Here is a 20194-nt window from a genome sequence, read left to right on the forward strand (position 1 = left end):
CAATTTTTATGAGTACAAATTCTTGAGCTGATGGCTGTATCTCCAGCTATATCACTCATATAATACACACTCACAAGTGGTGATGAGATTCACATTATCGCCAAAGCACCATCCTGCCGATGGCAGCAGCAGACACAGCAGGGGCACAGTGTCCTCCCTAGAAAAATGACTCCTTCACCTTTCAATAATGCAGCCTGCAGGTATGAACCTACAGGCTGCATGCCAACAGAATGAGAGCTATCTTTAAAAATACTAATAAAAACTACCCAGTTCCTCCCAATGGGCCACTCTCACTGAATCTCCATACACATCCATCTTGATTTGGAAATGTGCGCATTCAATTTGTCTTCCCATTACGTTTGGAATTGAAAGGAAGATTCAATTGTATTTAAAACTCGAACAAGTTGCCAGTGTACTGGCATGTTTATTTCAATGCATGTGGGCATGGAATTCTCTGTATGAATGCGTGTGTATACATATATTTGTGCAAAATTATAAGGCTTAAATAGGACTTCAGATTTTAAGAAGGTACCTCAGGTAGAATAAATCTGAATTCATTATTGTCTGGTGATTTTTTTTTCTAAATTCCAATTATGGAGTATATGGCTTTAAATTAAATTTTAATTATGGGCTTAAATTTTGCCTTTGAAAATGTCAAACTTATTTTTGTTACTGAGCCAACTCTCTAGCTTCCCAAAGACACGGTTAATGTTCCTCAAATGATCTCAAAGTATTCTAATTTTTTCTTTCATTTCTAAACTCTTTTATAGGGTGATCAAAGTATACGTTTGTTCTGTAACTTTTGATTCTTGCGATCATATGCTAGAAAATACAGTATGCAGAAAAGGATTACCTAAAACTTTACCTGGCCAAAAGCATGAGGCAATCATCTGATCTCTCAAGACTGATCTAATAAATAATAAAGCCAATTTTCATATGATCAATATAACAGAAACTCTCTTAGCTTGTCACTTAACCAGATCTCCAAACTAATGAACATTCTCTGATTCATTCTTTAAAACATCCAGCAATTGCATTATTTGGTATTTACCCAAAGGAATTGAAAAACTTATGTCTACACTGCCCAGGACTGTTTACAGCAACTTTAAACATAGTTGACAAAACTTACAAGCAACCAAGATGGCCTTCAATAGGTGAATGAATGAATAAACTATGATTCATCCAGACAATGTGTGTTTTTTTTTTAAGTCAGTTCCACACCCAGCATGGAACTCAATGTGGGGCTTGAAATTATAACCCAGAGATCACGAGTCAGATGCTAACCGACTGAACCACCCAGGCACCCCCAGCCAATGGAATACGTAATGCTAAAAAGAAATGAGTTATCAAGCTATGTAAAGACATGGAGGAAATTGAAATTATTAAGTGAAATAAACCAATCTCAAAAGGCTACATGGGGTATGATTCCAATTATATGACATTCTAGAAAACGCAAAACTATGGAGACCATAAAAAGATCAGTGGTTGCCATGGGGGAGAGAAGGGATTCATGGGCAGAGAACATAGGATTATTAGGGCAGTGAAAATACTCTGTACGACATTTAATGGTGGATATATGTTATTATACATTTGTCCAAACACGTATAATATACAACACTAAGAGTGAACCATACTGTAAATAATGGACATTGGATGATTATGATGTGTCAATGTTGATTCATCTTTGGTAACAAATGTATCACGTGATGTTGATAACGGGAGGCCACCGCATATGTGAAGACGGGATATATGGAAAATCTTTGTATCTTCTCTCAGTTTTGTTGTGAGCCTAAAACTGTTCTAAAAAATAAAGTTTTTTTTAAAAAGGTAAAAATAAAAAACATAATAATTAATAAGTAAAAGTTCATGCTAATTAAGAGTCAGCTAGGTTTGTGCCAGTCACATCAGCTATTAAAAATATGGAATTAATTAAGATTCTACCTAAATGCACTGAGTATGACTATGAAAAAGCAGCTACTGTTTCTATGAAAAATCACTTGAGTGATTTAGAAAGATTTGATAAAGACAAGTCGCTAATGTAAACTTGTCACATTAGATGTGAGACATCTGTAAATAGCAATAAAATCAAATGTCCAGAAAGATCTGCATTAAAACTGCTTGGTAAATGCATTTAAATGCTTGTGCCAATGTAAAGAAATTAAACCTGGAAACCAAAGAAGACATCTTATGGGTATGGTTTTTGGAGGGCAGATCACTCAACTCCAAACAGGAGCCCCTTACTCAATCTATTTATATCAGGACTGCCAATGTATGCTGTGCACACATATGTGCATCTTTTGTTAAAGTAGCTGGCCAAATATTGGTTCTAATCACATGAGAAAACGCTACATTTTAACCAAACAGACTGGCTATCTTCCACATAGATAAAACTAGTTTTGACTGAATTTTTATACTTTTCATGAAGTTACCACGCCATTGTGGCACATCCAAAAGCGGATAGATAACCTTACTTATGGAAGACAGAAAAATGACAAGTTTTCCTTCCTTGGCATTTCACCATGTTATTCTGATCTAGTCCATTTAAATTTGCTTAATGTGTGGGTAAGAATTGACAAGAGTTTAGAGACTGTCTTATGTTAATACCACCAAGAACAATTTTTTCTATAGAACCACTGGGAACAAAATAGCTTGTATTCATCACAGAATGGAATGACTACTATTTAGAAAGTTATTCTTTAATGTAAATTTAATTTAATGAGTATATTCTAGGAGTAAAGGTTATCCATGATTAAAAACTAACAAAACAAGGAAGAGTCAGCCAGAACGTATATTCCAATAATCCAATAATATTCAGAATCCTATTACAAACATATCTACCAGTCCTGGAAATTTAAAGCTACAGTTATGTGAATAAGTGATAAAAAAATGTCAGACTTGTGTAAAAATGGAAGCTTCGAAGTATTATGGTTTATCTATAAAATATCAGACTCATGCAGTGGTTCCCAAGGTGTGGTTTTGCAATCCTGGAGAACTTCAAGATCTTTTCAGGGAATCTGTGAGGTCAAAACTGTAATATTCAGACATCATCTGCATTTTCCACAGTTATTCTCTGTGTGTACAGTGGAATTTTCCAGAGGCTAAAGTTCATCTGATATTACAACAGATTGAATGTAGAACCTGATAGGAAAATATAGCTGCATTCTATTAAGCTAGACATTAAAGAGATATGTGAAATCCTGGAATAATATTACTCATTTCCCTAAATTGTTTTGTTCAAAAGTTATTTTACATAAAAATGTTACTTGTGTGGGCATGTAAAGAAATTCACTAATTTTAAAATGAAATACTTAAAAGTTTGTTTTAATTTCTAACACAGTGAATACCTATAGATATAACCCACCAAACGAAAGTTTGAGCACTGCTCTTAGACCGGTTGTGTAACAGGAAAAAAAATTTACTAACCTGAACAAGAACAAAGTAACGTTTTTTCCATCTTTTCCAGACCTTCTGTCCAAGGGCATACAAATACCTGGTAAGAAAAGCAAGCAAAAGATATTTTAGATGAATGATGCTGTGGCTCTGTGCAATCATATTTCTTCCACAGGCATTCGTTCTGGAGACCAGCCTGCTAAAGGCAAAGTCTAGTTCATTTGAAAATGGAGAAAACATGTAGCTTCTGTGTTATAAAACAACTTGAGCTTATTCTAGGTTCTTGAAAGGGAATTGATTTATGTGGCTTATCAATTTGTCAGTTCTTACTACAAATTGAGCCGCGTTGGAGCTAGAAAGAATAATCAAAGAACCAGTGGGAATTTTATGCTTATGACACACTTCTTAGGATAGACAAAGACTACAAACTGGGGATAGAAGACTCAGTGTTTCAGCTCTCAGATGACCGCGGCTGAGAAGTGTGGCCCCAGAAGAAGTGGCTGTACAGTCAAGAACCTGAGTGAAGGGTCACTGTCCAGCTGGGTGACCCCAAGTTGTCCCAGCACCAATCTCGGTTTCTGTTTCTTCAACTATAAATGGCAAGACTGGCTTTGCTGATTTCTAAGGTCTCTGCCGGCCTCATAATTTGGGGGTTTAGCTGATTTACAGAAAGTATCTTGCTGCAAATTTTCCTAACTATGAAGTTCAGGTGAAGAGAACATGGTGTAATTAAACAAAAGCCCTGGCTGAAACTATGTTGAACTGTGCATTGCTATTAACAATGTGAATTGAAATGAATAAAGGAGTCAATCATTTGAGAATATTCTTACTGAATATATATAGATGTAAGCTTATCAAGTTTATCAAGGAGGAAAAAGAAGAAATTAAAAATTGCTCTAGTATAAGCATGTCATGGAGAGCTATTTAAAAATTATACCATGGGGAAAAAAATTACACCTTGGAACGATATACACACTACAAAAGTGGAAAATATCATTAGAGTTTGAAATATGATAAATACAGGCCTAGTTTTTAAATTAAAATACGATTTTTCAATAGTTTATCATAATCCTTTTTTTTCTGAAGTGAAGGTTCACCACTGTAAAGGCTATTCAAACTAAATTTATATACAATTCTGAGTGATAAAAAAAAGCACTACAGTTAATCACTTATTTGGGGGCTTAAAGTCTTGAGAGTTTCACAATTTTTAAAACTAAAATCTTAGCTTGAAATTTTACTTTCTGTCGTATTAAAATAATTCTCTTTTGCACAGCAAAGCATTTTTGCCCCCCTTTTAAAAAGTGATGCAAGAAATGAATAGGCACTCTTTACTTTTTTTTCCCCTTCCCCCATCTGTCCCCACCCCAAGCCCAACAGCCTTTAGCAACCACCAATGTGTTCTCTGTATCTATGAGCTTGATTTATTGGGTTCTAAATGTTCAGAATCAAAAACAAAAACAACAAAAAAGATACAGTTACTAAAAGTCAAACTAGAAACTAGACGTTTGCATTGGAAATCATCATCCATAACTGCCCAAATCAAGTACGTATTTTGTGTCAAACCTATCCACTATCTAGGTGAACTTCTACTCGGCTCTGACAATACCCCTGACACCACGCTGCCTGCACTTCTGGATATTCATTTAGTGACTGCCTGACAGAGACATCCACTGCTACCGGGCTCACCTGTTCACTATCACCACCTGAGGTCCCGTTAAAACCCTTTGCCCCACCTTTGCTCCAGGCTCTAATTTCTCTTCTGGGGTTCTGGTGATAGGTGCTTAGCTGCTCTCTTTCTGTCTTTTGTACGTAATTTCCTTCTCCTTGAAATGCACACACCCCAACTCCTATTACAGGGTTAACAGCAATGACCTCAGGAGCCAGACACTGTGGACACGACAGACGCCCTCTATAAAAGTGCACTGGCAAGATGTGCACCGAATAGCTGCTGAGGAGCCACAGAAGATATTGGGAATTACCTTTGCCTGTGACCACTGCCTGCTTCTCAGCAGCTTCAGCGTCTCACTCAGCATCTCAGTTAGTGAGAAGCAAACCATCAACACCACAAGCGAGTGTAAGTCTTGCTAGGGTGATACACAAGTAATACTACTACCAGCGGCAACATCACTCAAAATCCGGGCTCAACATACTGGGAATGACACTGTAGGATTTCTCTGAAGACAGCAGAGCAGTGGGTGGATACATACATGTGTATACTAGAAGTTGGGAGATGTAAGGAACTGAATAAGAGATGATTTAAGAATGGAACCAAGGTAAGCATTTGGCCTCTGGGGTGTTTTGGGGGTGTTGCCCTGTAAGAAGGAATTCAGTCAACTACCAACAGAAGTCACAAGTGATCACACATATCTAGAAAGTAGCTAAGCATGAGAGTTTTGCTCTCTGCATAAGAAAACAGATTACGTTCAACACAAGATAGACTGCATAAAGGCAACGTTATAAACGCTATGTAGCAAAATGACAGTTTCTGTCCTTCAGTTTTCACATTAGCCAGATAAAAATCTAATGAAATAAAATGGACATGAATACATCAGAAAAGATAACTATACTGAATAAGAATGCACTAAACTTAACTTCAACCAACTTGAGGTTTTTTTTTTTTTACTCTAAGAATGATTTCTGGAGTTAGATGTCTAGTACTAGCTAGCTGCTTTCTCACTAGCATAAAAGTAGATTCTGGACATAAGAGATATTTAACATTAAGGAAAGAATGAAGAACAAGACATTCATCAATACTGTTTAAAAGAAAAAACTCAAAATCATCTAAGAATCAATGGTAAGGAATAAGTTGCCATGAAAAATAATGCCAAAAAATAATATGCAAAAATTATTACAATGCTAAGTTAAAAAAAAAAAGCTGTCACATGAGCTTATAGTATATGCATGGGAAGAAAACCCAGAAAGATGAATCAAAATGTTAAGCCTGCAGTTAATATTGGGGTGGTGAGATTAAAGATGAAGTTCATTTTTTAAAGTAATCTCCACATCCAATGTGGGGCTCAAACTCACAACCTCAAAGTTAAGAGCTGCATGCTCTACCTCATGAGTCAGCCAGGTGCTCCTTCATATCGTTCTCTAGGCCTTCACATTTCCACAATTTCTACACTGAGCATATCTTCCGTATTTTTAAAGTAAGATTTATTGGTATAGTTTACATACAGTAAGGTTCATCCACTTTAGGTAATTTGGTGAGTGTCGACATAGCAATGTAACCACCGCCACCATGAACTAACAGAACATCTGCATCCCTCCAAACCTTCCTTGAGGCCTTTGTATAATCAGTCTCCTCCTCACATCCCCTAGCTCTGCAACCACAGATCAGATTTCTAACCTTACAGTTAAGTGTTTTCCAGAATGTCACGTAAGTGGAAAAATACAGTACGCACCCTTTTGCGTCTGGTTTCTTTCAGTTGGTAAAAAGCTTTTGAGATTCACCCCTGTTGTCTATATCAGGAGTTCATTCTTGTCAGTGCTGAATTTATTACATTGTATGAATTTACTTCAACGTGTTTATCCATTTACCAGTTGGTGGATGTTTGGATTGCTCTCATTTTTCTAGCTATCATAAACAAAATTGCTATAAACACGCATGTCCAGGTCTTTTGTGGGTCCATATTTTCATTCCTCTCAGGTAAATATCTAGGAGTGGGATTACGGGATTATATTTAAAGTGTGTGCTTAACTTTATATGAAACTGCCAAACTGGTTATCCAAAGTAGCTGCACAATTTTGTATTACCACCAGCAATATATGAGAGTACCTCTTATTTTATAATCAGAAAAAATTACTGTTCTGAGGGATTTGGGGGATATATTCATTATGGATCCATAAATTGTAATTCTGGTATGACAAAGTCAAATACAGTGACAAAGATCCTTCTCTTTGGTCTATAGGTATCTTGAGTACATTGGAGAACTCCTTCTATAAGCTTTATTTATTTATTTTTGAGACAGAGACAGAGCATGAACAGGGGAGGGTCAGGGAGAGAGGGAGACACATAATCTGAAGCAGGCTCCAGGCTCTGAGCTGTCAGCACAAAGCCCGACGTGGGGCTTGAACTCACGGACTGTGAGATCATGACCTGAGCCGAAGTCAGACGCTTAACCAACTGAGCCACCAAGGCACCCCTATAAGCTTTAATAGTTCAATGGTTTTTCAGGTGTCATGGCTATTCTCAAGTCTGTAGTTTGGTGGTCTTAGCTGCGCAAGAGTTGAATTGTGGAGAGAGTAAGGAAAAAATTAGCCCAAATCATTTGAATATTCGGTTATAATCAGATAATCCATTTTTAGAAACATCTGTAAAAATTAATATGCATTCTCTCCTCACCTGTTTTGTTTTGTTTTTAATGTCGAGTGTTAGGCTACAAATTATCTCATTTATAGATAAAAAGCCAGGAAGCTTTATTTCAGATAAATATACTAAAGTTACATTTAACATGTTGTGCTCTAGTAGGCAGTTAAGATTCAGTTCATTACATTTACATAGTGATGTTTGAGTATTCTTAATTACTGAAAAATGAGTTACTCTATGTAGAAACTATACCCATAACGAATTTTTAAGGATTTTGTATACAACAGGTTGACTTGATTTAGAAAAGATGCTAGGGCACCTCAGGGTCATTATTAGGAACGTCAATTATAACTGCATAATTCTGTAAAGGAGAAGGTATCGTCGACAGGTCTAAATCCAGCAATAGTATTAAGCACATCTTTGAAAGCTATTTACCTGTCATCCATTTCTGTTTCATAAAAATAGCTCAGAATGTAAAAAAAAAATCTATTATTAATATCTTTCTTTCTGAATTTTGAACGAATTGGTTTTTTACTGCCTTATAAAATCTACTTCTACCCCATAAAAGTGTAGAGAGTCTCTTCCAGGAAGTATATTTGTCATTCTGGAGACAGACTACTTTGGCTAGCGTACTACAGGTCTGTTGGCGGGTGTGCTCAGCACTCGTATTCTCCCTGATTATTTTGTAACCTGCTGAATCATTAGCTTCCTCTCAATTGACTATGTGATTAACTCAAAAAGAAAGTTATTTTTTAAAGGGTATGTAAATCAGACCTGCCAAATACCACTCAGACTGGGAACACACATTTAACTGGGCTTTATTTGACAACTTATAAGGTTATCCAATAAAATATCATATATATGACAGCAGTAGTCTCTAATGCAGACTGTGAATTTTTTTTCACCTTATTTTGAAGAGGTTTTAAAGAGAAAAGCTAGTTTTCTCTTTTGTCCTCCCATGGGACTTTCAACATTATTCATTTTCATTAGCCTACAAAATTTGGTTTTAAACATTTTTACTCATCCTTGTTAAATTATTTCAGCTAAGTAACAAATGGACAGAAAATGAAGGAATACCTGTATCAGCCATGTTCATGGTCATGCCACATTCTCCAAGCCTGTATTAGGGTATGGCCTTCAGAAAAAAAAAATTATTTAATCAAAATTCAATTTGATCCAAGAATGATCTGAATGGGAAAAAAGATTCTATTGTACATAACACATTTGAAAAGTACAGATTTCTATCCCTAATTTGTACTAGATGTAACGTCTTTCCATTAAAATATTTCCAATGCAGCATAATACTCATGTAACTAGAGTATTTTGGATTACTTAGAGTAACTGCTCAGATACTATTTAATAGTGTTTGCTTTCATCAATACACCCAACTTAACGTATTAGGAAGTTGTTCCCTTTGAACAAAAAATTGCCTGATTAACTTTAAAATCTTCTCTTCTTACATGGGGATTAGGTAACAAAGAAATTAACAGCACTGGCACAAAGCTTGGATTTAACACACAAGAGTTAAAGCCTTGAAGCATTTGGTTTTATAAATCAGTATCAACACAGCAATAATCTTAAAGAATTAATCCCTCTTCTAGGGCTGCTTCTAATGGAGAGTACTATTTGTTCCAAAGAGACATAGCAATCATTGCTAGAAAATAAGGCACAGACCCACCTAAATGTGTATCAATGTTTCATTCGCCTAGGACTATTTTTTTTTTTTTTTGGTGGTACTATTCTTGGTCATGCTCTATCCTCAAATATAAAAGAAATGTGACACTTTCAAGAGTTTTGACTGCATATTTAAAATATGATGTGGATACTGTCAGGGAAAATGTCACATGAAGAAAGAAAAGAAAATTAATGAACTTTGGCAACAGCAAACCTCAAGTTAGTATCAACAAGGAAAACAGGGCATTATTTCTCATCTTCTCTGTCAATAACTATGTAGGGACCAAAAAACCCAACAGGGACCAAATCCCTGTCATGACTATGAGAGAATCTCAACACTAAAAACTGTACTATCTTTATGGAATCTCTATCATCCTTAAAAGAGTTATGTGATAACTTGATAAGACAAGGTGCTTTTAAAAGTTTTCATCTGTGGAGAAACAAAAGCAGAGCCTTTATGAAATCCATTAGAACGTTCTATGACAACAGGGATAAACACTTTTCTTCAGACATGTGCTGCCTATTAACGATATATATTATTACCAAGAAAATGACCTCAACCACAGACTGGAAAAAATGGAGTTTCCTAAAAACAAGCATCAAACAAACAAAAACTGGCAACATGTTCATTTTTGCTGCATTTTCAAGGAGATATTTAGATTTCATTACATGTTTACATTGCAATGCTTGTAAAATAAAATTATTTTAAATGCTTGTTCTTACACAGTGCTCCTGTGAATGGTTTTTAATAGTAGATTCACATATATCATTCTGTGATGTGTCTTCCTTTAAGCCCCAAACCCCCCAAATTAGTTTTAATAATAAATTAAACTATTTTTCTGTAAATGGTATATATTCTCTGCTAATATATAATCACAAAAGTTATTGAAATTTCAGGAACTCATTGTTTGGTTAGTTTTTAAAATTGAGAGTTAACTCAACTTTGTAACACAGTGTGTCTGAGCTCTAATATATCCTATCCTATTCTAGTAAATAAACAGCTAAAATTCTCTATGTCATATTTGAAATGGAAAATGGGAGAACCAATAACAATTATCCAAACACTCTAAAAACACTTTATAAGACCTAACTTAAAGACTGCTCAAAGCATCTTCAACACACAAAAATTCTCCAAACATATTACTAAATATTGTAGTTAAGTTTCAATTAGAGTGGTGGCATACAGGTCTAATAGAAAGGAGAATATGACAATTTATTTGCTCTGAGTCCATGCTGTGGGAGTTCATGGTTTCACTTTGTGATGAAAAATCATCACTAATGAATATTTGAAAAACATAATTGTGTACAGAATATGGGAATTATTCGGTGCTTGAAAAAAAGGACTATTTCTTTTGTCGGATCACTTGAGTCCAGCTTTTTATTCAAAGAAATGGAACAATCAATCTACATGTTGAATGATAAAGCCTTTCCTTCTACAAGGCTTCATTTTTCAAGGAAAAATACAGAAAGGGAAAAAAAAATCAATATATAGAGTCGTTTAGTCCTGGAAAGGGCTTTCTTAAAGAGAAACCTCAGTCAAGGTTGAAAGAGCAATTAATGCAGGCTCAAAAATCTGGGCCATTCTGATAGAGTTCGGTTAACATGTGGCAGAAGTAATCATCCACTTGTGAAAATGATTTTCGGTTCATTCTCAAACACCTTTCAGACACTCATGATCCCATTTAACTGACAACAATACAGGCTATCTGTGGGCACCACTGCATCTGATGTGAAAACCAATAGGGACCAAATGCCCTCAGGCACTTTCAGTCATCCTGCACGTTCCCTGTTCTCTGCTGCCTGGATAAAAGGAATCTTCCTTTCACTGCATTCTTTCTTTTATTTAACCCTGAAAGATAAGCCTTTTTTGGGGGGTGGGGGGTACTTTTGGCTAAGGATGAGAGAAAGAAACTGATTCAAGACAACAGTGTGACCTGGGCATTAAGAAACCGAGAAATAAATACCTTCCAACTGGCTTTTTACCTCCTGAATTCTTAAGGGAAAGAGTACATGAGGTTGGGGAGGCAAAGGAAGGTTCCCCACCAAACAAAACTACTTAACATTTTGAGAGAAATTATGAACAAAGAAAAATATGAAACTCCTACAGCTAAACAAGAAGTTGAAATGTGTGTGCTGTATAAACAGACTTACAAAAGCAAACGAGTAAAATGTAGAGTTCTCCACTCCTTTTCTGGACCACACTTTATAGAATTAGTAACATAAAACCAATCACCCCTCCTTTTCTTCCTAAGTCCCATCTTCTGGTAGTTTACTCTAAGCCTGAGTTAACTCTCAGCTTGTATCAGCATTATCAGAGTGTAACAGTCTAATGTATGAAAGCTGTCTTCTAAACACCGGTTTGCCATTGCCTACTACAGAACACGAACGGAGGCAATCTGCCAACATGGGAAGACTGATACCCCAACCTCGGGTAAGACATTAAGAACTCCAAACGACCATTTGTAAAAGAGGTCCAAAATAAAAAGCAATGCACAGTCACCCAGAAACAAACCAAACTGGGGAAATTATAACAGTAGCTCTTCGAAAAGTATGTTTAAATATGCACAAGGCAAACCACCTAAATGAAACCGCACAGAGAAATCTATTTGAAAGGCAGTTTTTTTCTAGATTTATCTTTGATGACTGATCAGCAGTATTCTTTTATATGTCAACAGGAAAAGTAGTCTTAAAAACTTTTTTAATGGATCATGGTCTCACATATTTTACAAAGTTACACCAATATGTTAGAGTCTCATTCTAATATACTGTAACACAGAGGGCAGATTTTGTAAGCATGGTTTCTTCATGTTTGCCCTCAGTTCAAACGTCCTTCAAAATAAGTAATACTTTTCTGCCTGTGCAGAAGCCTTACTGCTTTGTTAGAAGTTAAAGAAAATTAGCTTTCCAAGTTAATTATAAAATATCTCAGAAGGGGATAAGTGAAAATATGTCCAAATAATGTACTAAGCAACCTATTCCAACCAGGCTAACTTGCAGAGTCAAGACCATACCTCCATCTTCTGTGGAGGAGGGTACAGGCTGGGAAGATGTGAATCTGGGGGGTGGGGGTGGGTGGAGGGTCATCTACCACACGATCCAAAAGGAAGGACACTCTGCACTTGGCAATAAAGCTCTAGGGCACCTACCAATTAAGATGAAATAATTCACTTAGACAATCCCAGATACTTTTGAGAGATCCATTAAACTCTCCTCTTCCTGAAAGTGCAAATGATTTGGTAATAATGAAACAAAAGTTTTAGCAAGGGGTTTTTATGTAACAAACTGTATCTTATTGACTATTCCAAATATGTTCTCTTTTTCGACACAGTATTCCCAAAACAAAGCAAAAATAATCACTTTTAAACATTATATCCAATATAGGTAATGCTGAGTTAGCAGAAATTTTTAGGTCTCGGTTTTCTGTAAGTGGAGACATCTGTCCTACCTTCTTCATATTTATGATAAATTTGAGATGAAATATGCACAAAAAATGCCCATTTGTAAACTGTATACACTCTAAAAAGAAAATCATGGGGCGCCTAGGTACCTCAGTTGGTTAAGCGTCGGACTCTTGATTTCTGCTCAGGTCATGATCTCACAATTCGGGAGATGGAGACCCCTCCCCCCCCCCCCCCCCCCCGCCTCTCCCATGTCAGCAAGGAGTCTGCTTGGGATTCTCTCTCCCCCTCTCTGCCCCTCCCCTGCTTCAGTGTGTGTGCGCTCTCAAAATACATAAACTTAAAAAAAAAAAAACCAAAAAACAAAAGAAGTCAAGACTATGCTGTATGTCTATTTAAACTTGAACTTAAATTTAAAAAAAGGAAAATGAAAATCATTGAGAAGGTAATGTGAGATTCAGTGTTTTCCACTGTGTGTCTTGGGAATTGGATACAAAGAAGGATTGTGCGAAAAAAAGAACAAATGTGGTGGGCAAATACATGTGAGAAATACTCAGTTAAAAAAAGCTGAAAGCATTTGGAATGAGAGGATGAGTGAGAGCTTATCGTAGACCTGGAAGAGACACTAAAAAGCAGGAGGGGAAGGGAGAAGAGCGGGTGTAGCGTCTGCAAAATTACAGAATCTTCTTCAGAAAGTATCTTGTAGGAGTAATGTTTTCCAGCATACACTTTGGGAAATCAGGCAGACTAGAATACTGATAATTAGTCTTTAAGTGATAAAATTATACAATTGAGTTTTTACATTCTGTTCGGAATTAACAAAAATCCTAATCATAATTAAAATATCTTCTTCACTTCTAACATCGTTTTTGTAGGAATCTGTCAACACTTATGTTTGGGGGATAAAAAGTTTTTTGTAAAATTTGGATCATAATCTCCATGGATCATATTTGATTTCTGAAAGATCACTTGCTCTGTAATGTTTCTCTCTGGTCTTAGTGAATGAGGACATTTTCGGAAGACTCTGAAATTTAGAAAGCTATATCCATCTTTAAAGGAACTTACCCTCATGTGAGTCATTTATTAATGCATTTGAATTCCTCCTGACACCCGGCGTGTTTCACAGATTCCCTGCCCTAATAGCCTTGTTCTACCCGCACTGTCTCACCTGAATTTCAATGTTACGCCTTGTGACCGATCTTCTTTGTAGTCCAGCACAACTGTGTGGAGTTCTGGTTCAAGACTTCAGGGACTATCACTCCAGTTCTGACGTTGTACCTTGGCCTCAGTGTCTTATCCCCTGCCCTCATTGTTTGGATAAGCAACCCAATACTCCAGGCCAAGGACCCAGCTTTGCTCTTGTGCATCCTTCTCTGATACCCTGCTTTGGCATCGGTGATGCCATCGGCGATGGCTCACATCTGCAAATACCACTGCCTGTGCTGAGATCTGCAGATACGTCCCTTGGTTTTGACACCATGTACTCGTCGGCACAGATACTCTGTTCTTGCTGTTCCTCTAATCAGTTCCACACACATCTAACATCTTTCATTAATTTCCTGCAATTTAAATTAATTTAGTTCTTGAGTCTCACCTTTCCACTTTCTTCCCATCTCTCAGTTCAGCCACTACCCTTCCACACAAGCCCTCCCTGATATCCCTAATAAGGTCATATTCCTTTATTTCATGTATTAGGCAAGATGTGGACACTTCTTCCATAGCTCTGCCACGGCCTATGGCGAGGCATATTGGATCAGTCTATTTCCAGCACAAGACCGTAAATCTGTGTAAGTCAAGGGCCACATCGGTCATGACTCACCACTCCATCCCAGCACTGGGCCTTTATATAGCAGATATTCCATAAGCATTTTTGGAATGACTAAATGGCTGTTTCTACGTCTGTCATAAGGAATAATTATAATAAGAACATAAAGAAAATCAACCTTCAGCAAAAATTTATATAACGTATCAAAGTAAAATAAAAAGCATTGGATAGACTTTGGATATTTCATAAAGTTGTTATTTTTAGACTTATTTAATCACAAGTACTCAAATAGTTTTAGCAGAATGTTATCCTAATGTTTAATTTTTAACATGGAAAATCAAAACATAAAGGAAGCATAAATCAACTGCTATGAAAGCAGGCACAGAACTTTAGTAGGAGTCCAGTCTACCCACCACCCCATTATCCAAAAAAGGTACTCCTGAACTTTTGAAATAAGGCCTACACTCAACATCGGGCTTGAACTCACAAGCCTAAGATCAAGAGTCACATGCTACATTGACTGAGCCAGTCAGGGTCCCCAGAGACTCCTGAACTTTAGGCAAAACAGTTTGAACCACTGCTGGAAACAGCCTCAAGGTCATAGCATCACAGGGGCCTTTTAGTCAAAATGGAATAGAATACATTCTAGGTCTAAAGATCTCAAAGTTCCCCCAGATTCCTAACTCCACTAATACTCTTTTATTTTTTTTTAATTTGCTGATATATGGACATTGTTGGGAGTCTCTGAGAAGCCCCGATACTTTATACAGTATATTTCTCTTTTCTTTGCCTAAGTTCTGAACAAATTGGCTTCTGAGAATATAGTTAAGAGGCAAAAACATCACCTCATTCACCATTATTGTCTCCAGTCACAGACAGTGCTGAACAGGAGAGGCCTGTCCATGTCCAGAGGCATGAAGATGCTGCCTCTGACAGACTTATTCAGGGAGAAGCAGAGAACAGGTACTCCCCATGGACAACTCACCTTCAAAGGACAGAGTGGAAAGGGCTGATCTATGCATGCCCAGCTCCTGCTTTAAAGCTAACCACTCAGCTAAGTCCAAAAACGGATAGGAGAGAAGCCGGGGTATTACTGTCGTGGATGTCCCGCCACATGGAAGCAAGCAAGTATCAGGGGTGTGCAAGAAGTGCTTTGTCGAAACAGAGATGAAAAAGTGAAAATATTCACAGAGAGAGGGAGGGAGGGAGGGGGAACAAAAATACAGAAACACATGCAACTTTTAAGTTCCTTTAACTTCTATGTGCCCAGCATGACTTTCCCTTTTTTCATGTATAAAATAGGAGTAGCAGTGTCTGCCTTGAGTACAAGAGACAGGGTCAGTGCAAAAACAGGGTGAAATGATGTATGTAAAAGTCCCTTTGAAACTATAAAGTGCAAACCTATAAAGCACAAGGTAAATCAAGGCATCATCATCATTATAGTAGTTGTAGTAGAATATACTGAAAAATACTTCAATCTAACTTTTTTGAAGGACTCTTCGGCAAGTGCAGGGGAGTGACAATGAATTTTCCAACTTGTCCATTAAAAAAAACTTTCCAAGAGTGGGCAAAAACCTGTTTTTCTAAAATCAAGAATAACAGTATATCGCACAGGTTACGACAAAACTAGTTTTTCTCATTCATCAGATACAAGTAATATTTCTGTAGCATACATATATGTTTCCCAGTCACTAAATTCCTTAGGTTCTTAGGAAACTGTTACTTATCAAGAAACAAAATTCTAGAATACTATGAAAAAATGCACATTTACATCCAGTTTCTCTCTTACCTCCATCTATTTGGAGAATAACAAAATAAAGGCAATAGTATTAAGGGGGCCATGTACAATCAAGCTGGGATTCATTGGGCTAGGCTTGTAAAATGCTTCCTGTTCTCCTTTAATTTTAAAGCTTAAGAATTCCATTTATTTATTTGTCTATAAACTGTATTTATGAGACTTCTATGAATGCAAGATACAAAGAAAAATGAAATCAATATAGTTAAGAGAAGAAAACCTTTGACATTTACAAAACATAGTCAGAATTTCAAGTTTCACATATTTTTGGTTAAAACTGACCTTAGTGATATCTTTGATCATTCATCTACTACTAAGCATTGAAGTTTTTCTACATTAATTTGATAAAATGTCTTGACAAGTTTGATATGTCCAAAATGAGCTACCACTTCACCTCCTTCTAACCTTTCTTCTTACACTTTTTTTTTTAAAGAAAATGTCTTGAAGGTTACTTAATACTCCTTAAATAGTGCCACCTTTATTACCAAGTTCTCTACTCAAAGAAAATATGATTCTGTTTTCAGGGAATGCTTGCGCCACCTACTGGATAAATATATGACTACTTCCATCAAACAAAAACTAACTCTTCCAAAGATACTTTCCTTTAATATCCAACTTTGGAAGAAAATCCGGTCCTTCTCTTTCTTGTGTTTGAAGGCATGTGTCAGTAGGGGAAATTGGCACCTTTCCCCCCAAGGTTAATGTACATTGTTTCAAATGTACTCAAATACATGTCAGTTCATAACTCAGTAGTCCCTTCTTAATGGAATCATTCGAGAGTTATATATTCACAGGCAAAAGTGTACATGAAATAGAAAAATATAAATGCAGGAAATGAGATAACTATTTAACTATTTATTTAAAAAACACCAGCATGTAATTTTAAAACAAATATAAGCAGAGGCTCTCTTCCATTTAGCCATCCAGCTAGAGCTAAAGATTAGAATTTTGTTCCATAAATTTGTAATATCAAGATTACTTCATATAGAAAAGAATTACATCAATTCCAAAGATATATTTGAATTTTTCTTAATAGTTAAAACCAAAATAATAAAACAGAATGCAAAAAAAAAACCAGTACATGGAATACACTGACCTCTAAATATTTTTTCTCCTATTCTTTTTATGGTGGCACCACCTAAATAGCAGAACTGCAAAGAAATTTGAGATTTGTTCATTTTCAGTTCAGAAGACATATTATTTTTTCCTAATAAAACAAAGTGGGAATCCTGTTCAAAGGTCTGTGTCATAATTACATCCTGGGGTTTGATTCAGTTGCTGGCACGTATGTATCTGCCTTTCAGTGGGGTGCATAAATTACTAGAAAGTTATTATAAATTACAGTGTAACTGTAATGGACAAGAATTCAAATAACTTTCAACTTAGAGGGTTTTTTTCTGCCTTCCTTTGCTATACAAGTAGAGGAAAATAAGAAAACAAACTTACTTCAGAAATTAGGAGACATATCTTGGAGTCAATGTTCTTTAGAGATATTTAATATTTACCTTGTATAGTTTAAGACATAAGACATAGGACATTAGCCTAAGGTAGAAAGTATTACGAAAAGTGAAGATGAACAATCATGAGAATTTGTACAAGTCCGAGATTTTCAGACAGACGAGCATAGGTAAAATAAATGATCCTCAATCCTCAAATAAAAATATATTTATTAACTCTGAAAAGCAACACAGAATTCTAATAAATACTAAAAGAATGTTCAGCAATAAAATTTGAAATATGGTTTCTTGTGAGACTTATTCTGCTAGCATCCTTTTGATGCTATCTGAAAGTAAAAAAAACAAAGTCAAAAAAAAGTAAAATGGCAGACTATATTAGGATACGTTCTGTTATAGAATAATTTTATACTGATATGCTTCAAATAACTATTCCCAATGCATTTCATTCTTCTCTTCTCCTTTCCCTTCCCCCTCCCTCCTCCTTCCTTTTTAATGTTTATTTTTGTGAGGGAGAGAGGCAGAGAATGAGGGAGACAGAGAATCTGAAGCAGGTTCCAGGCTTTCCACGCAGAGCCCCACATGGGGCTCGAAGTCACGAACCGAACTGTGAGATCACCACCTGAGCTGAAGTCAAACACTTAGCTGACTGAGCTACCCAGATGCCCCTCATTGTTTTCATTATAACAGGTTACATTTTATCTTTAGAGATTTATTGAATTCCTGGCATTGTGCTTTTGTACTTTACATATATAATCTCAGTTAATACAACAATCCTATAAGGTAGGTATAGTTACTGCTATAAACTACAACAAATGTAGTTTATAACCAACTTCTGATAATCTTAATACTACAAAAACTATGTTAAGAACTACCTTCAGTATTACTTACAAATTTTTACTGGATATTTTCAGTTGATTTTTGGCTTTGCTATAAGATTCATTTCGTAAGTAAATTATAAAGGAACAACCTCCAGTTGTTATACACATAAAACAATTGTGTTCATGGAAGAGGTTACCTTGTATATATGGAGAATGTGGTCTTTGAGATCAAGACCACTCATTGTATATTGGGTGAGAGGCATTGTGTCCCAGTTCCTGGCTTGGTTATGAATGAGAAAGTGCTTACTTAGCCAGAAGACCATTCCCTGGGTTGCAGGTGTTAAATAGGAGTCTTCATTTGGAGCAAAGACTAAAAGCAAAACAGTAGGGTATCCTCAAAGGGTACCACCTAAGTCAGGTCAGCCTCTTGAGGAAGGAACACAGCTAGTGGAGGACAGTAGGTGAACTGTCAGAGGCCCTGAGAATGATGGCAAGCTTTCCAGGAAGCTTCTCATATCCCTTATGACTCCATCATTTGTTCTCCCTCAGCATAAAGACTTTTAGAAGTTCTACACCACTTTAATTGAACAAAGAGAAACAAAGAAGCAGTGCCTACAATGGAAGAGAAAGGAAAAGAGGTGGAGTTAGGGCATGTCTGAGGTCTAGCATAGTATGAAGGATGTGAGGGAATCCCTCCAGGAAGGGCAATCTCACAGTCCCAATGTTACCATCCAGTCACCCCTATCTCTGGAAGATCTTCCTACTGACTGTAGCAGAAAAGTTTGGAGGTCTTCTCTTCGGTGCAGCAGTATTCCCTTCCAGTAGTTTCCACAAAATCTCAGGAAAATCTCTGTCAAAATACAGTCTGCTGGGCCCTGAGGTAGAGTTACTAGATCAAGCCTGACCATCTGCATTTCTAGCAAGTTCTCAGGAGATGCTGGTGCTCCTGGTCCAGAGACCAGATCTGTTTTGAAACTTCAACAGAAACAAAAACCTCAGCCATACCTATATATTTTAAAATGTATTTTTACCTAAAAATATATAATCAGTTAAGATTTCTTTACCCTAAGCAATTTTTCTAAATGAAATAAACCAAATAACTTTGTCTCTTAAATTTGATCATAGTGCCCCCAAGTGGATAAAAAAATACTAACAAGAAAGGAAAATGGACCGATTTTCACTGGGATGGGGTTTATGTAAACCTACTTTCGTATTTGCCAGAATGCCCAAACTGGTGCTTTGCCCAGCATACCTTCAGTACAGGTTAGCTAAATAAACACCCACACATATTTCAGAAAGACTTACCATTCTTGACCTCAGTGTTTTACTTATACAACATTAATATTGGGCCAGATGATCCCAAAATCTTTTTTAGTTCTTTAATTTTATGTTGGCAGGAAGTAACCACAAATCTCATTTAGAAAAAAGTGTAATATAAAGAAACGACTAACAGGAAAACTATTATTGTTCTGTGCTCTCCATTCTCGCCATCACACAGTTCCTCAAAGTTGTGATAATTTAGCATTTAGGAAAAAAAAACAACAACAACGATTTGTACCTAGGTGATTGAATATATGCAAGGTGGTTA

The 20194-nt window shown here is 36.4% G+C and overlaps 1 protein-coding gene across 8 annotated transcripts in view; it reads right to left on the minus strand.

Annotated features, from left to right (window-relative positions):
• The window catches only part of CADPS2 (calcium dependent secretion activator 2), a 540052-nt gene that overhangs the window by 186845 nt on the left and 333013 nt on the right, over window positions 1–20194 (minus strand). For all 8 annotated transcript variants that reach the window (XM_047839630.1, XM_047839625.1, XM_047839616.1 and 5 more), the window contains exon 9: window positions 3424–3490. In XM_047839630.1, coding sequence (XP_047695586.1) covers window positions 3424–3490 — 67 coding nt within the window. The remainder of the gene's footprint in view (window positions 1–3423; window positions 3491–20194) is intronic.

This window comes from Prionailurus viverrinus, chromosome A2, assembly GCF_022837055.1.
Source record: "Prionailurus viverrinus isolate Anna chromosome A2, UM_Priviv_1.0, whole genome shotgun sequence".
In the NCBI taxonomy this organism is placed as follows: Eukaryota; Metazoa; Chordata; class Mammalia; order Carnivora; family Felidae; genus Prionailurus; species Prionailurus viverrinus.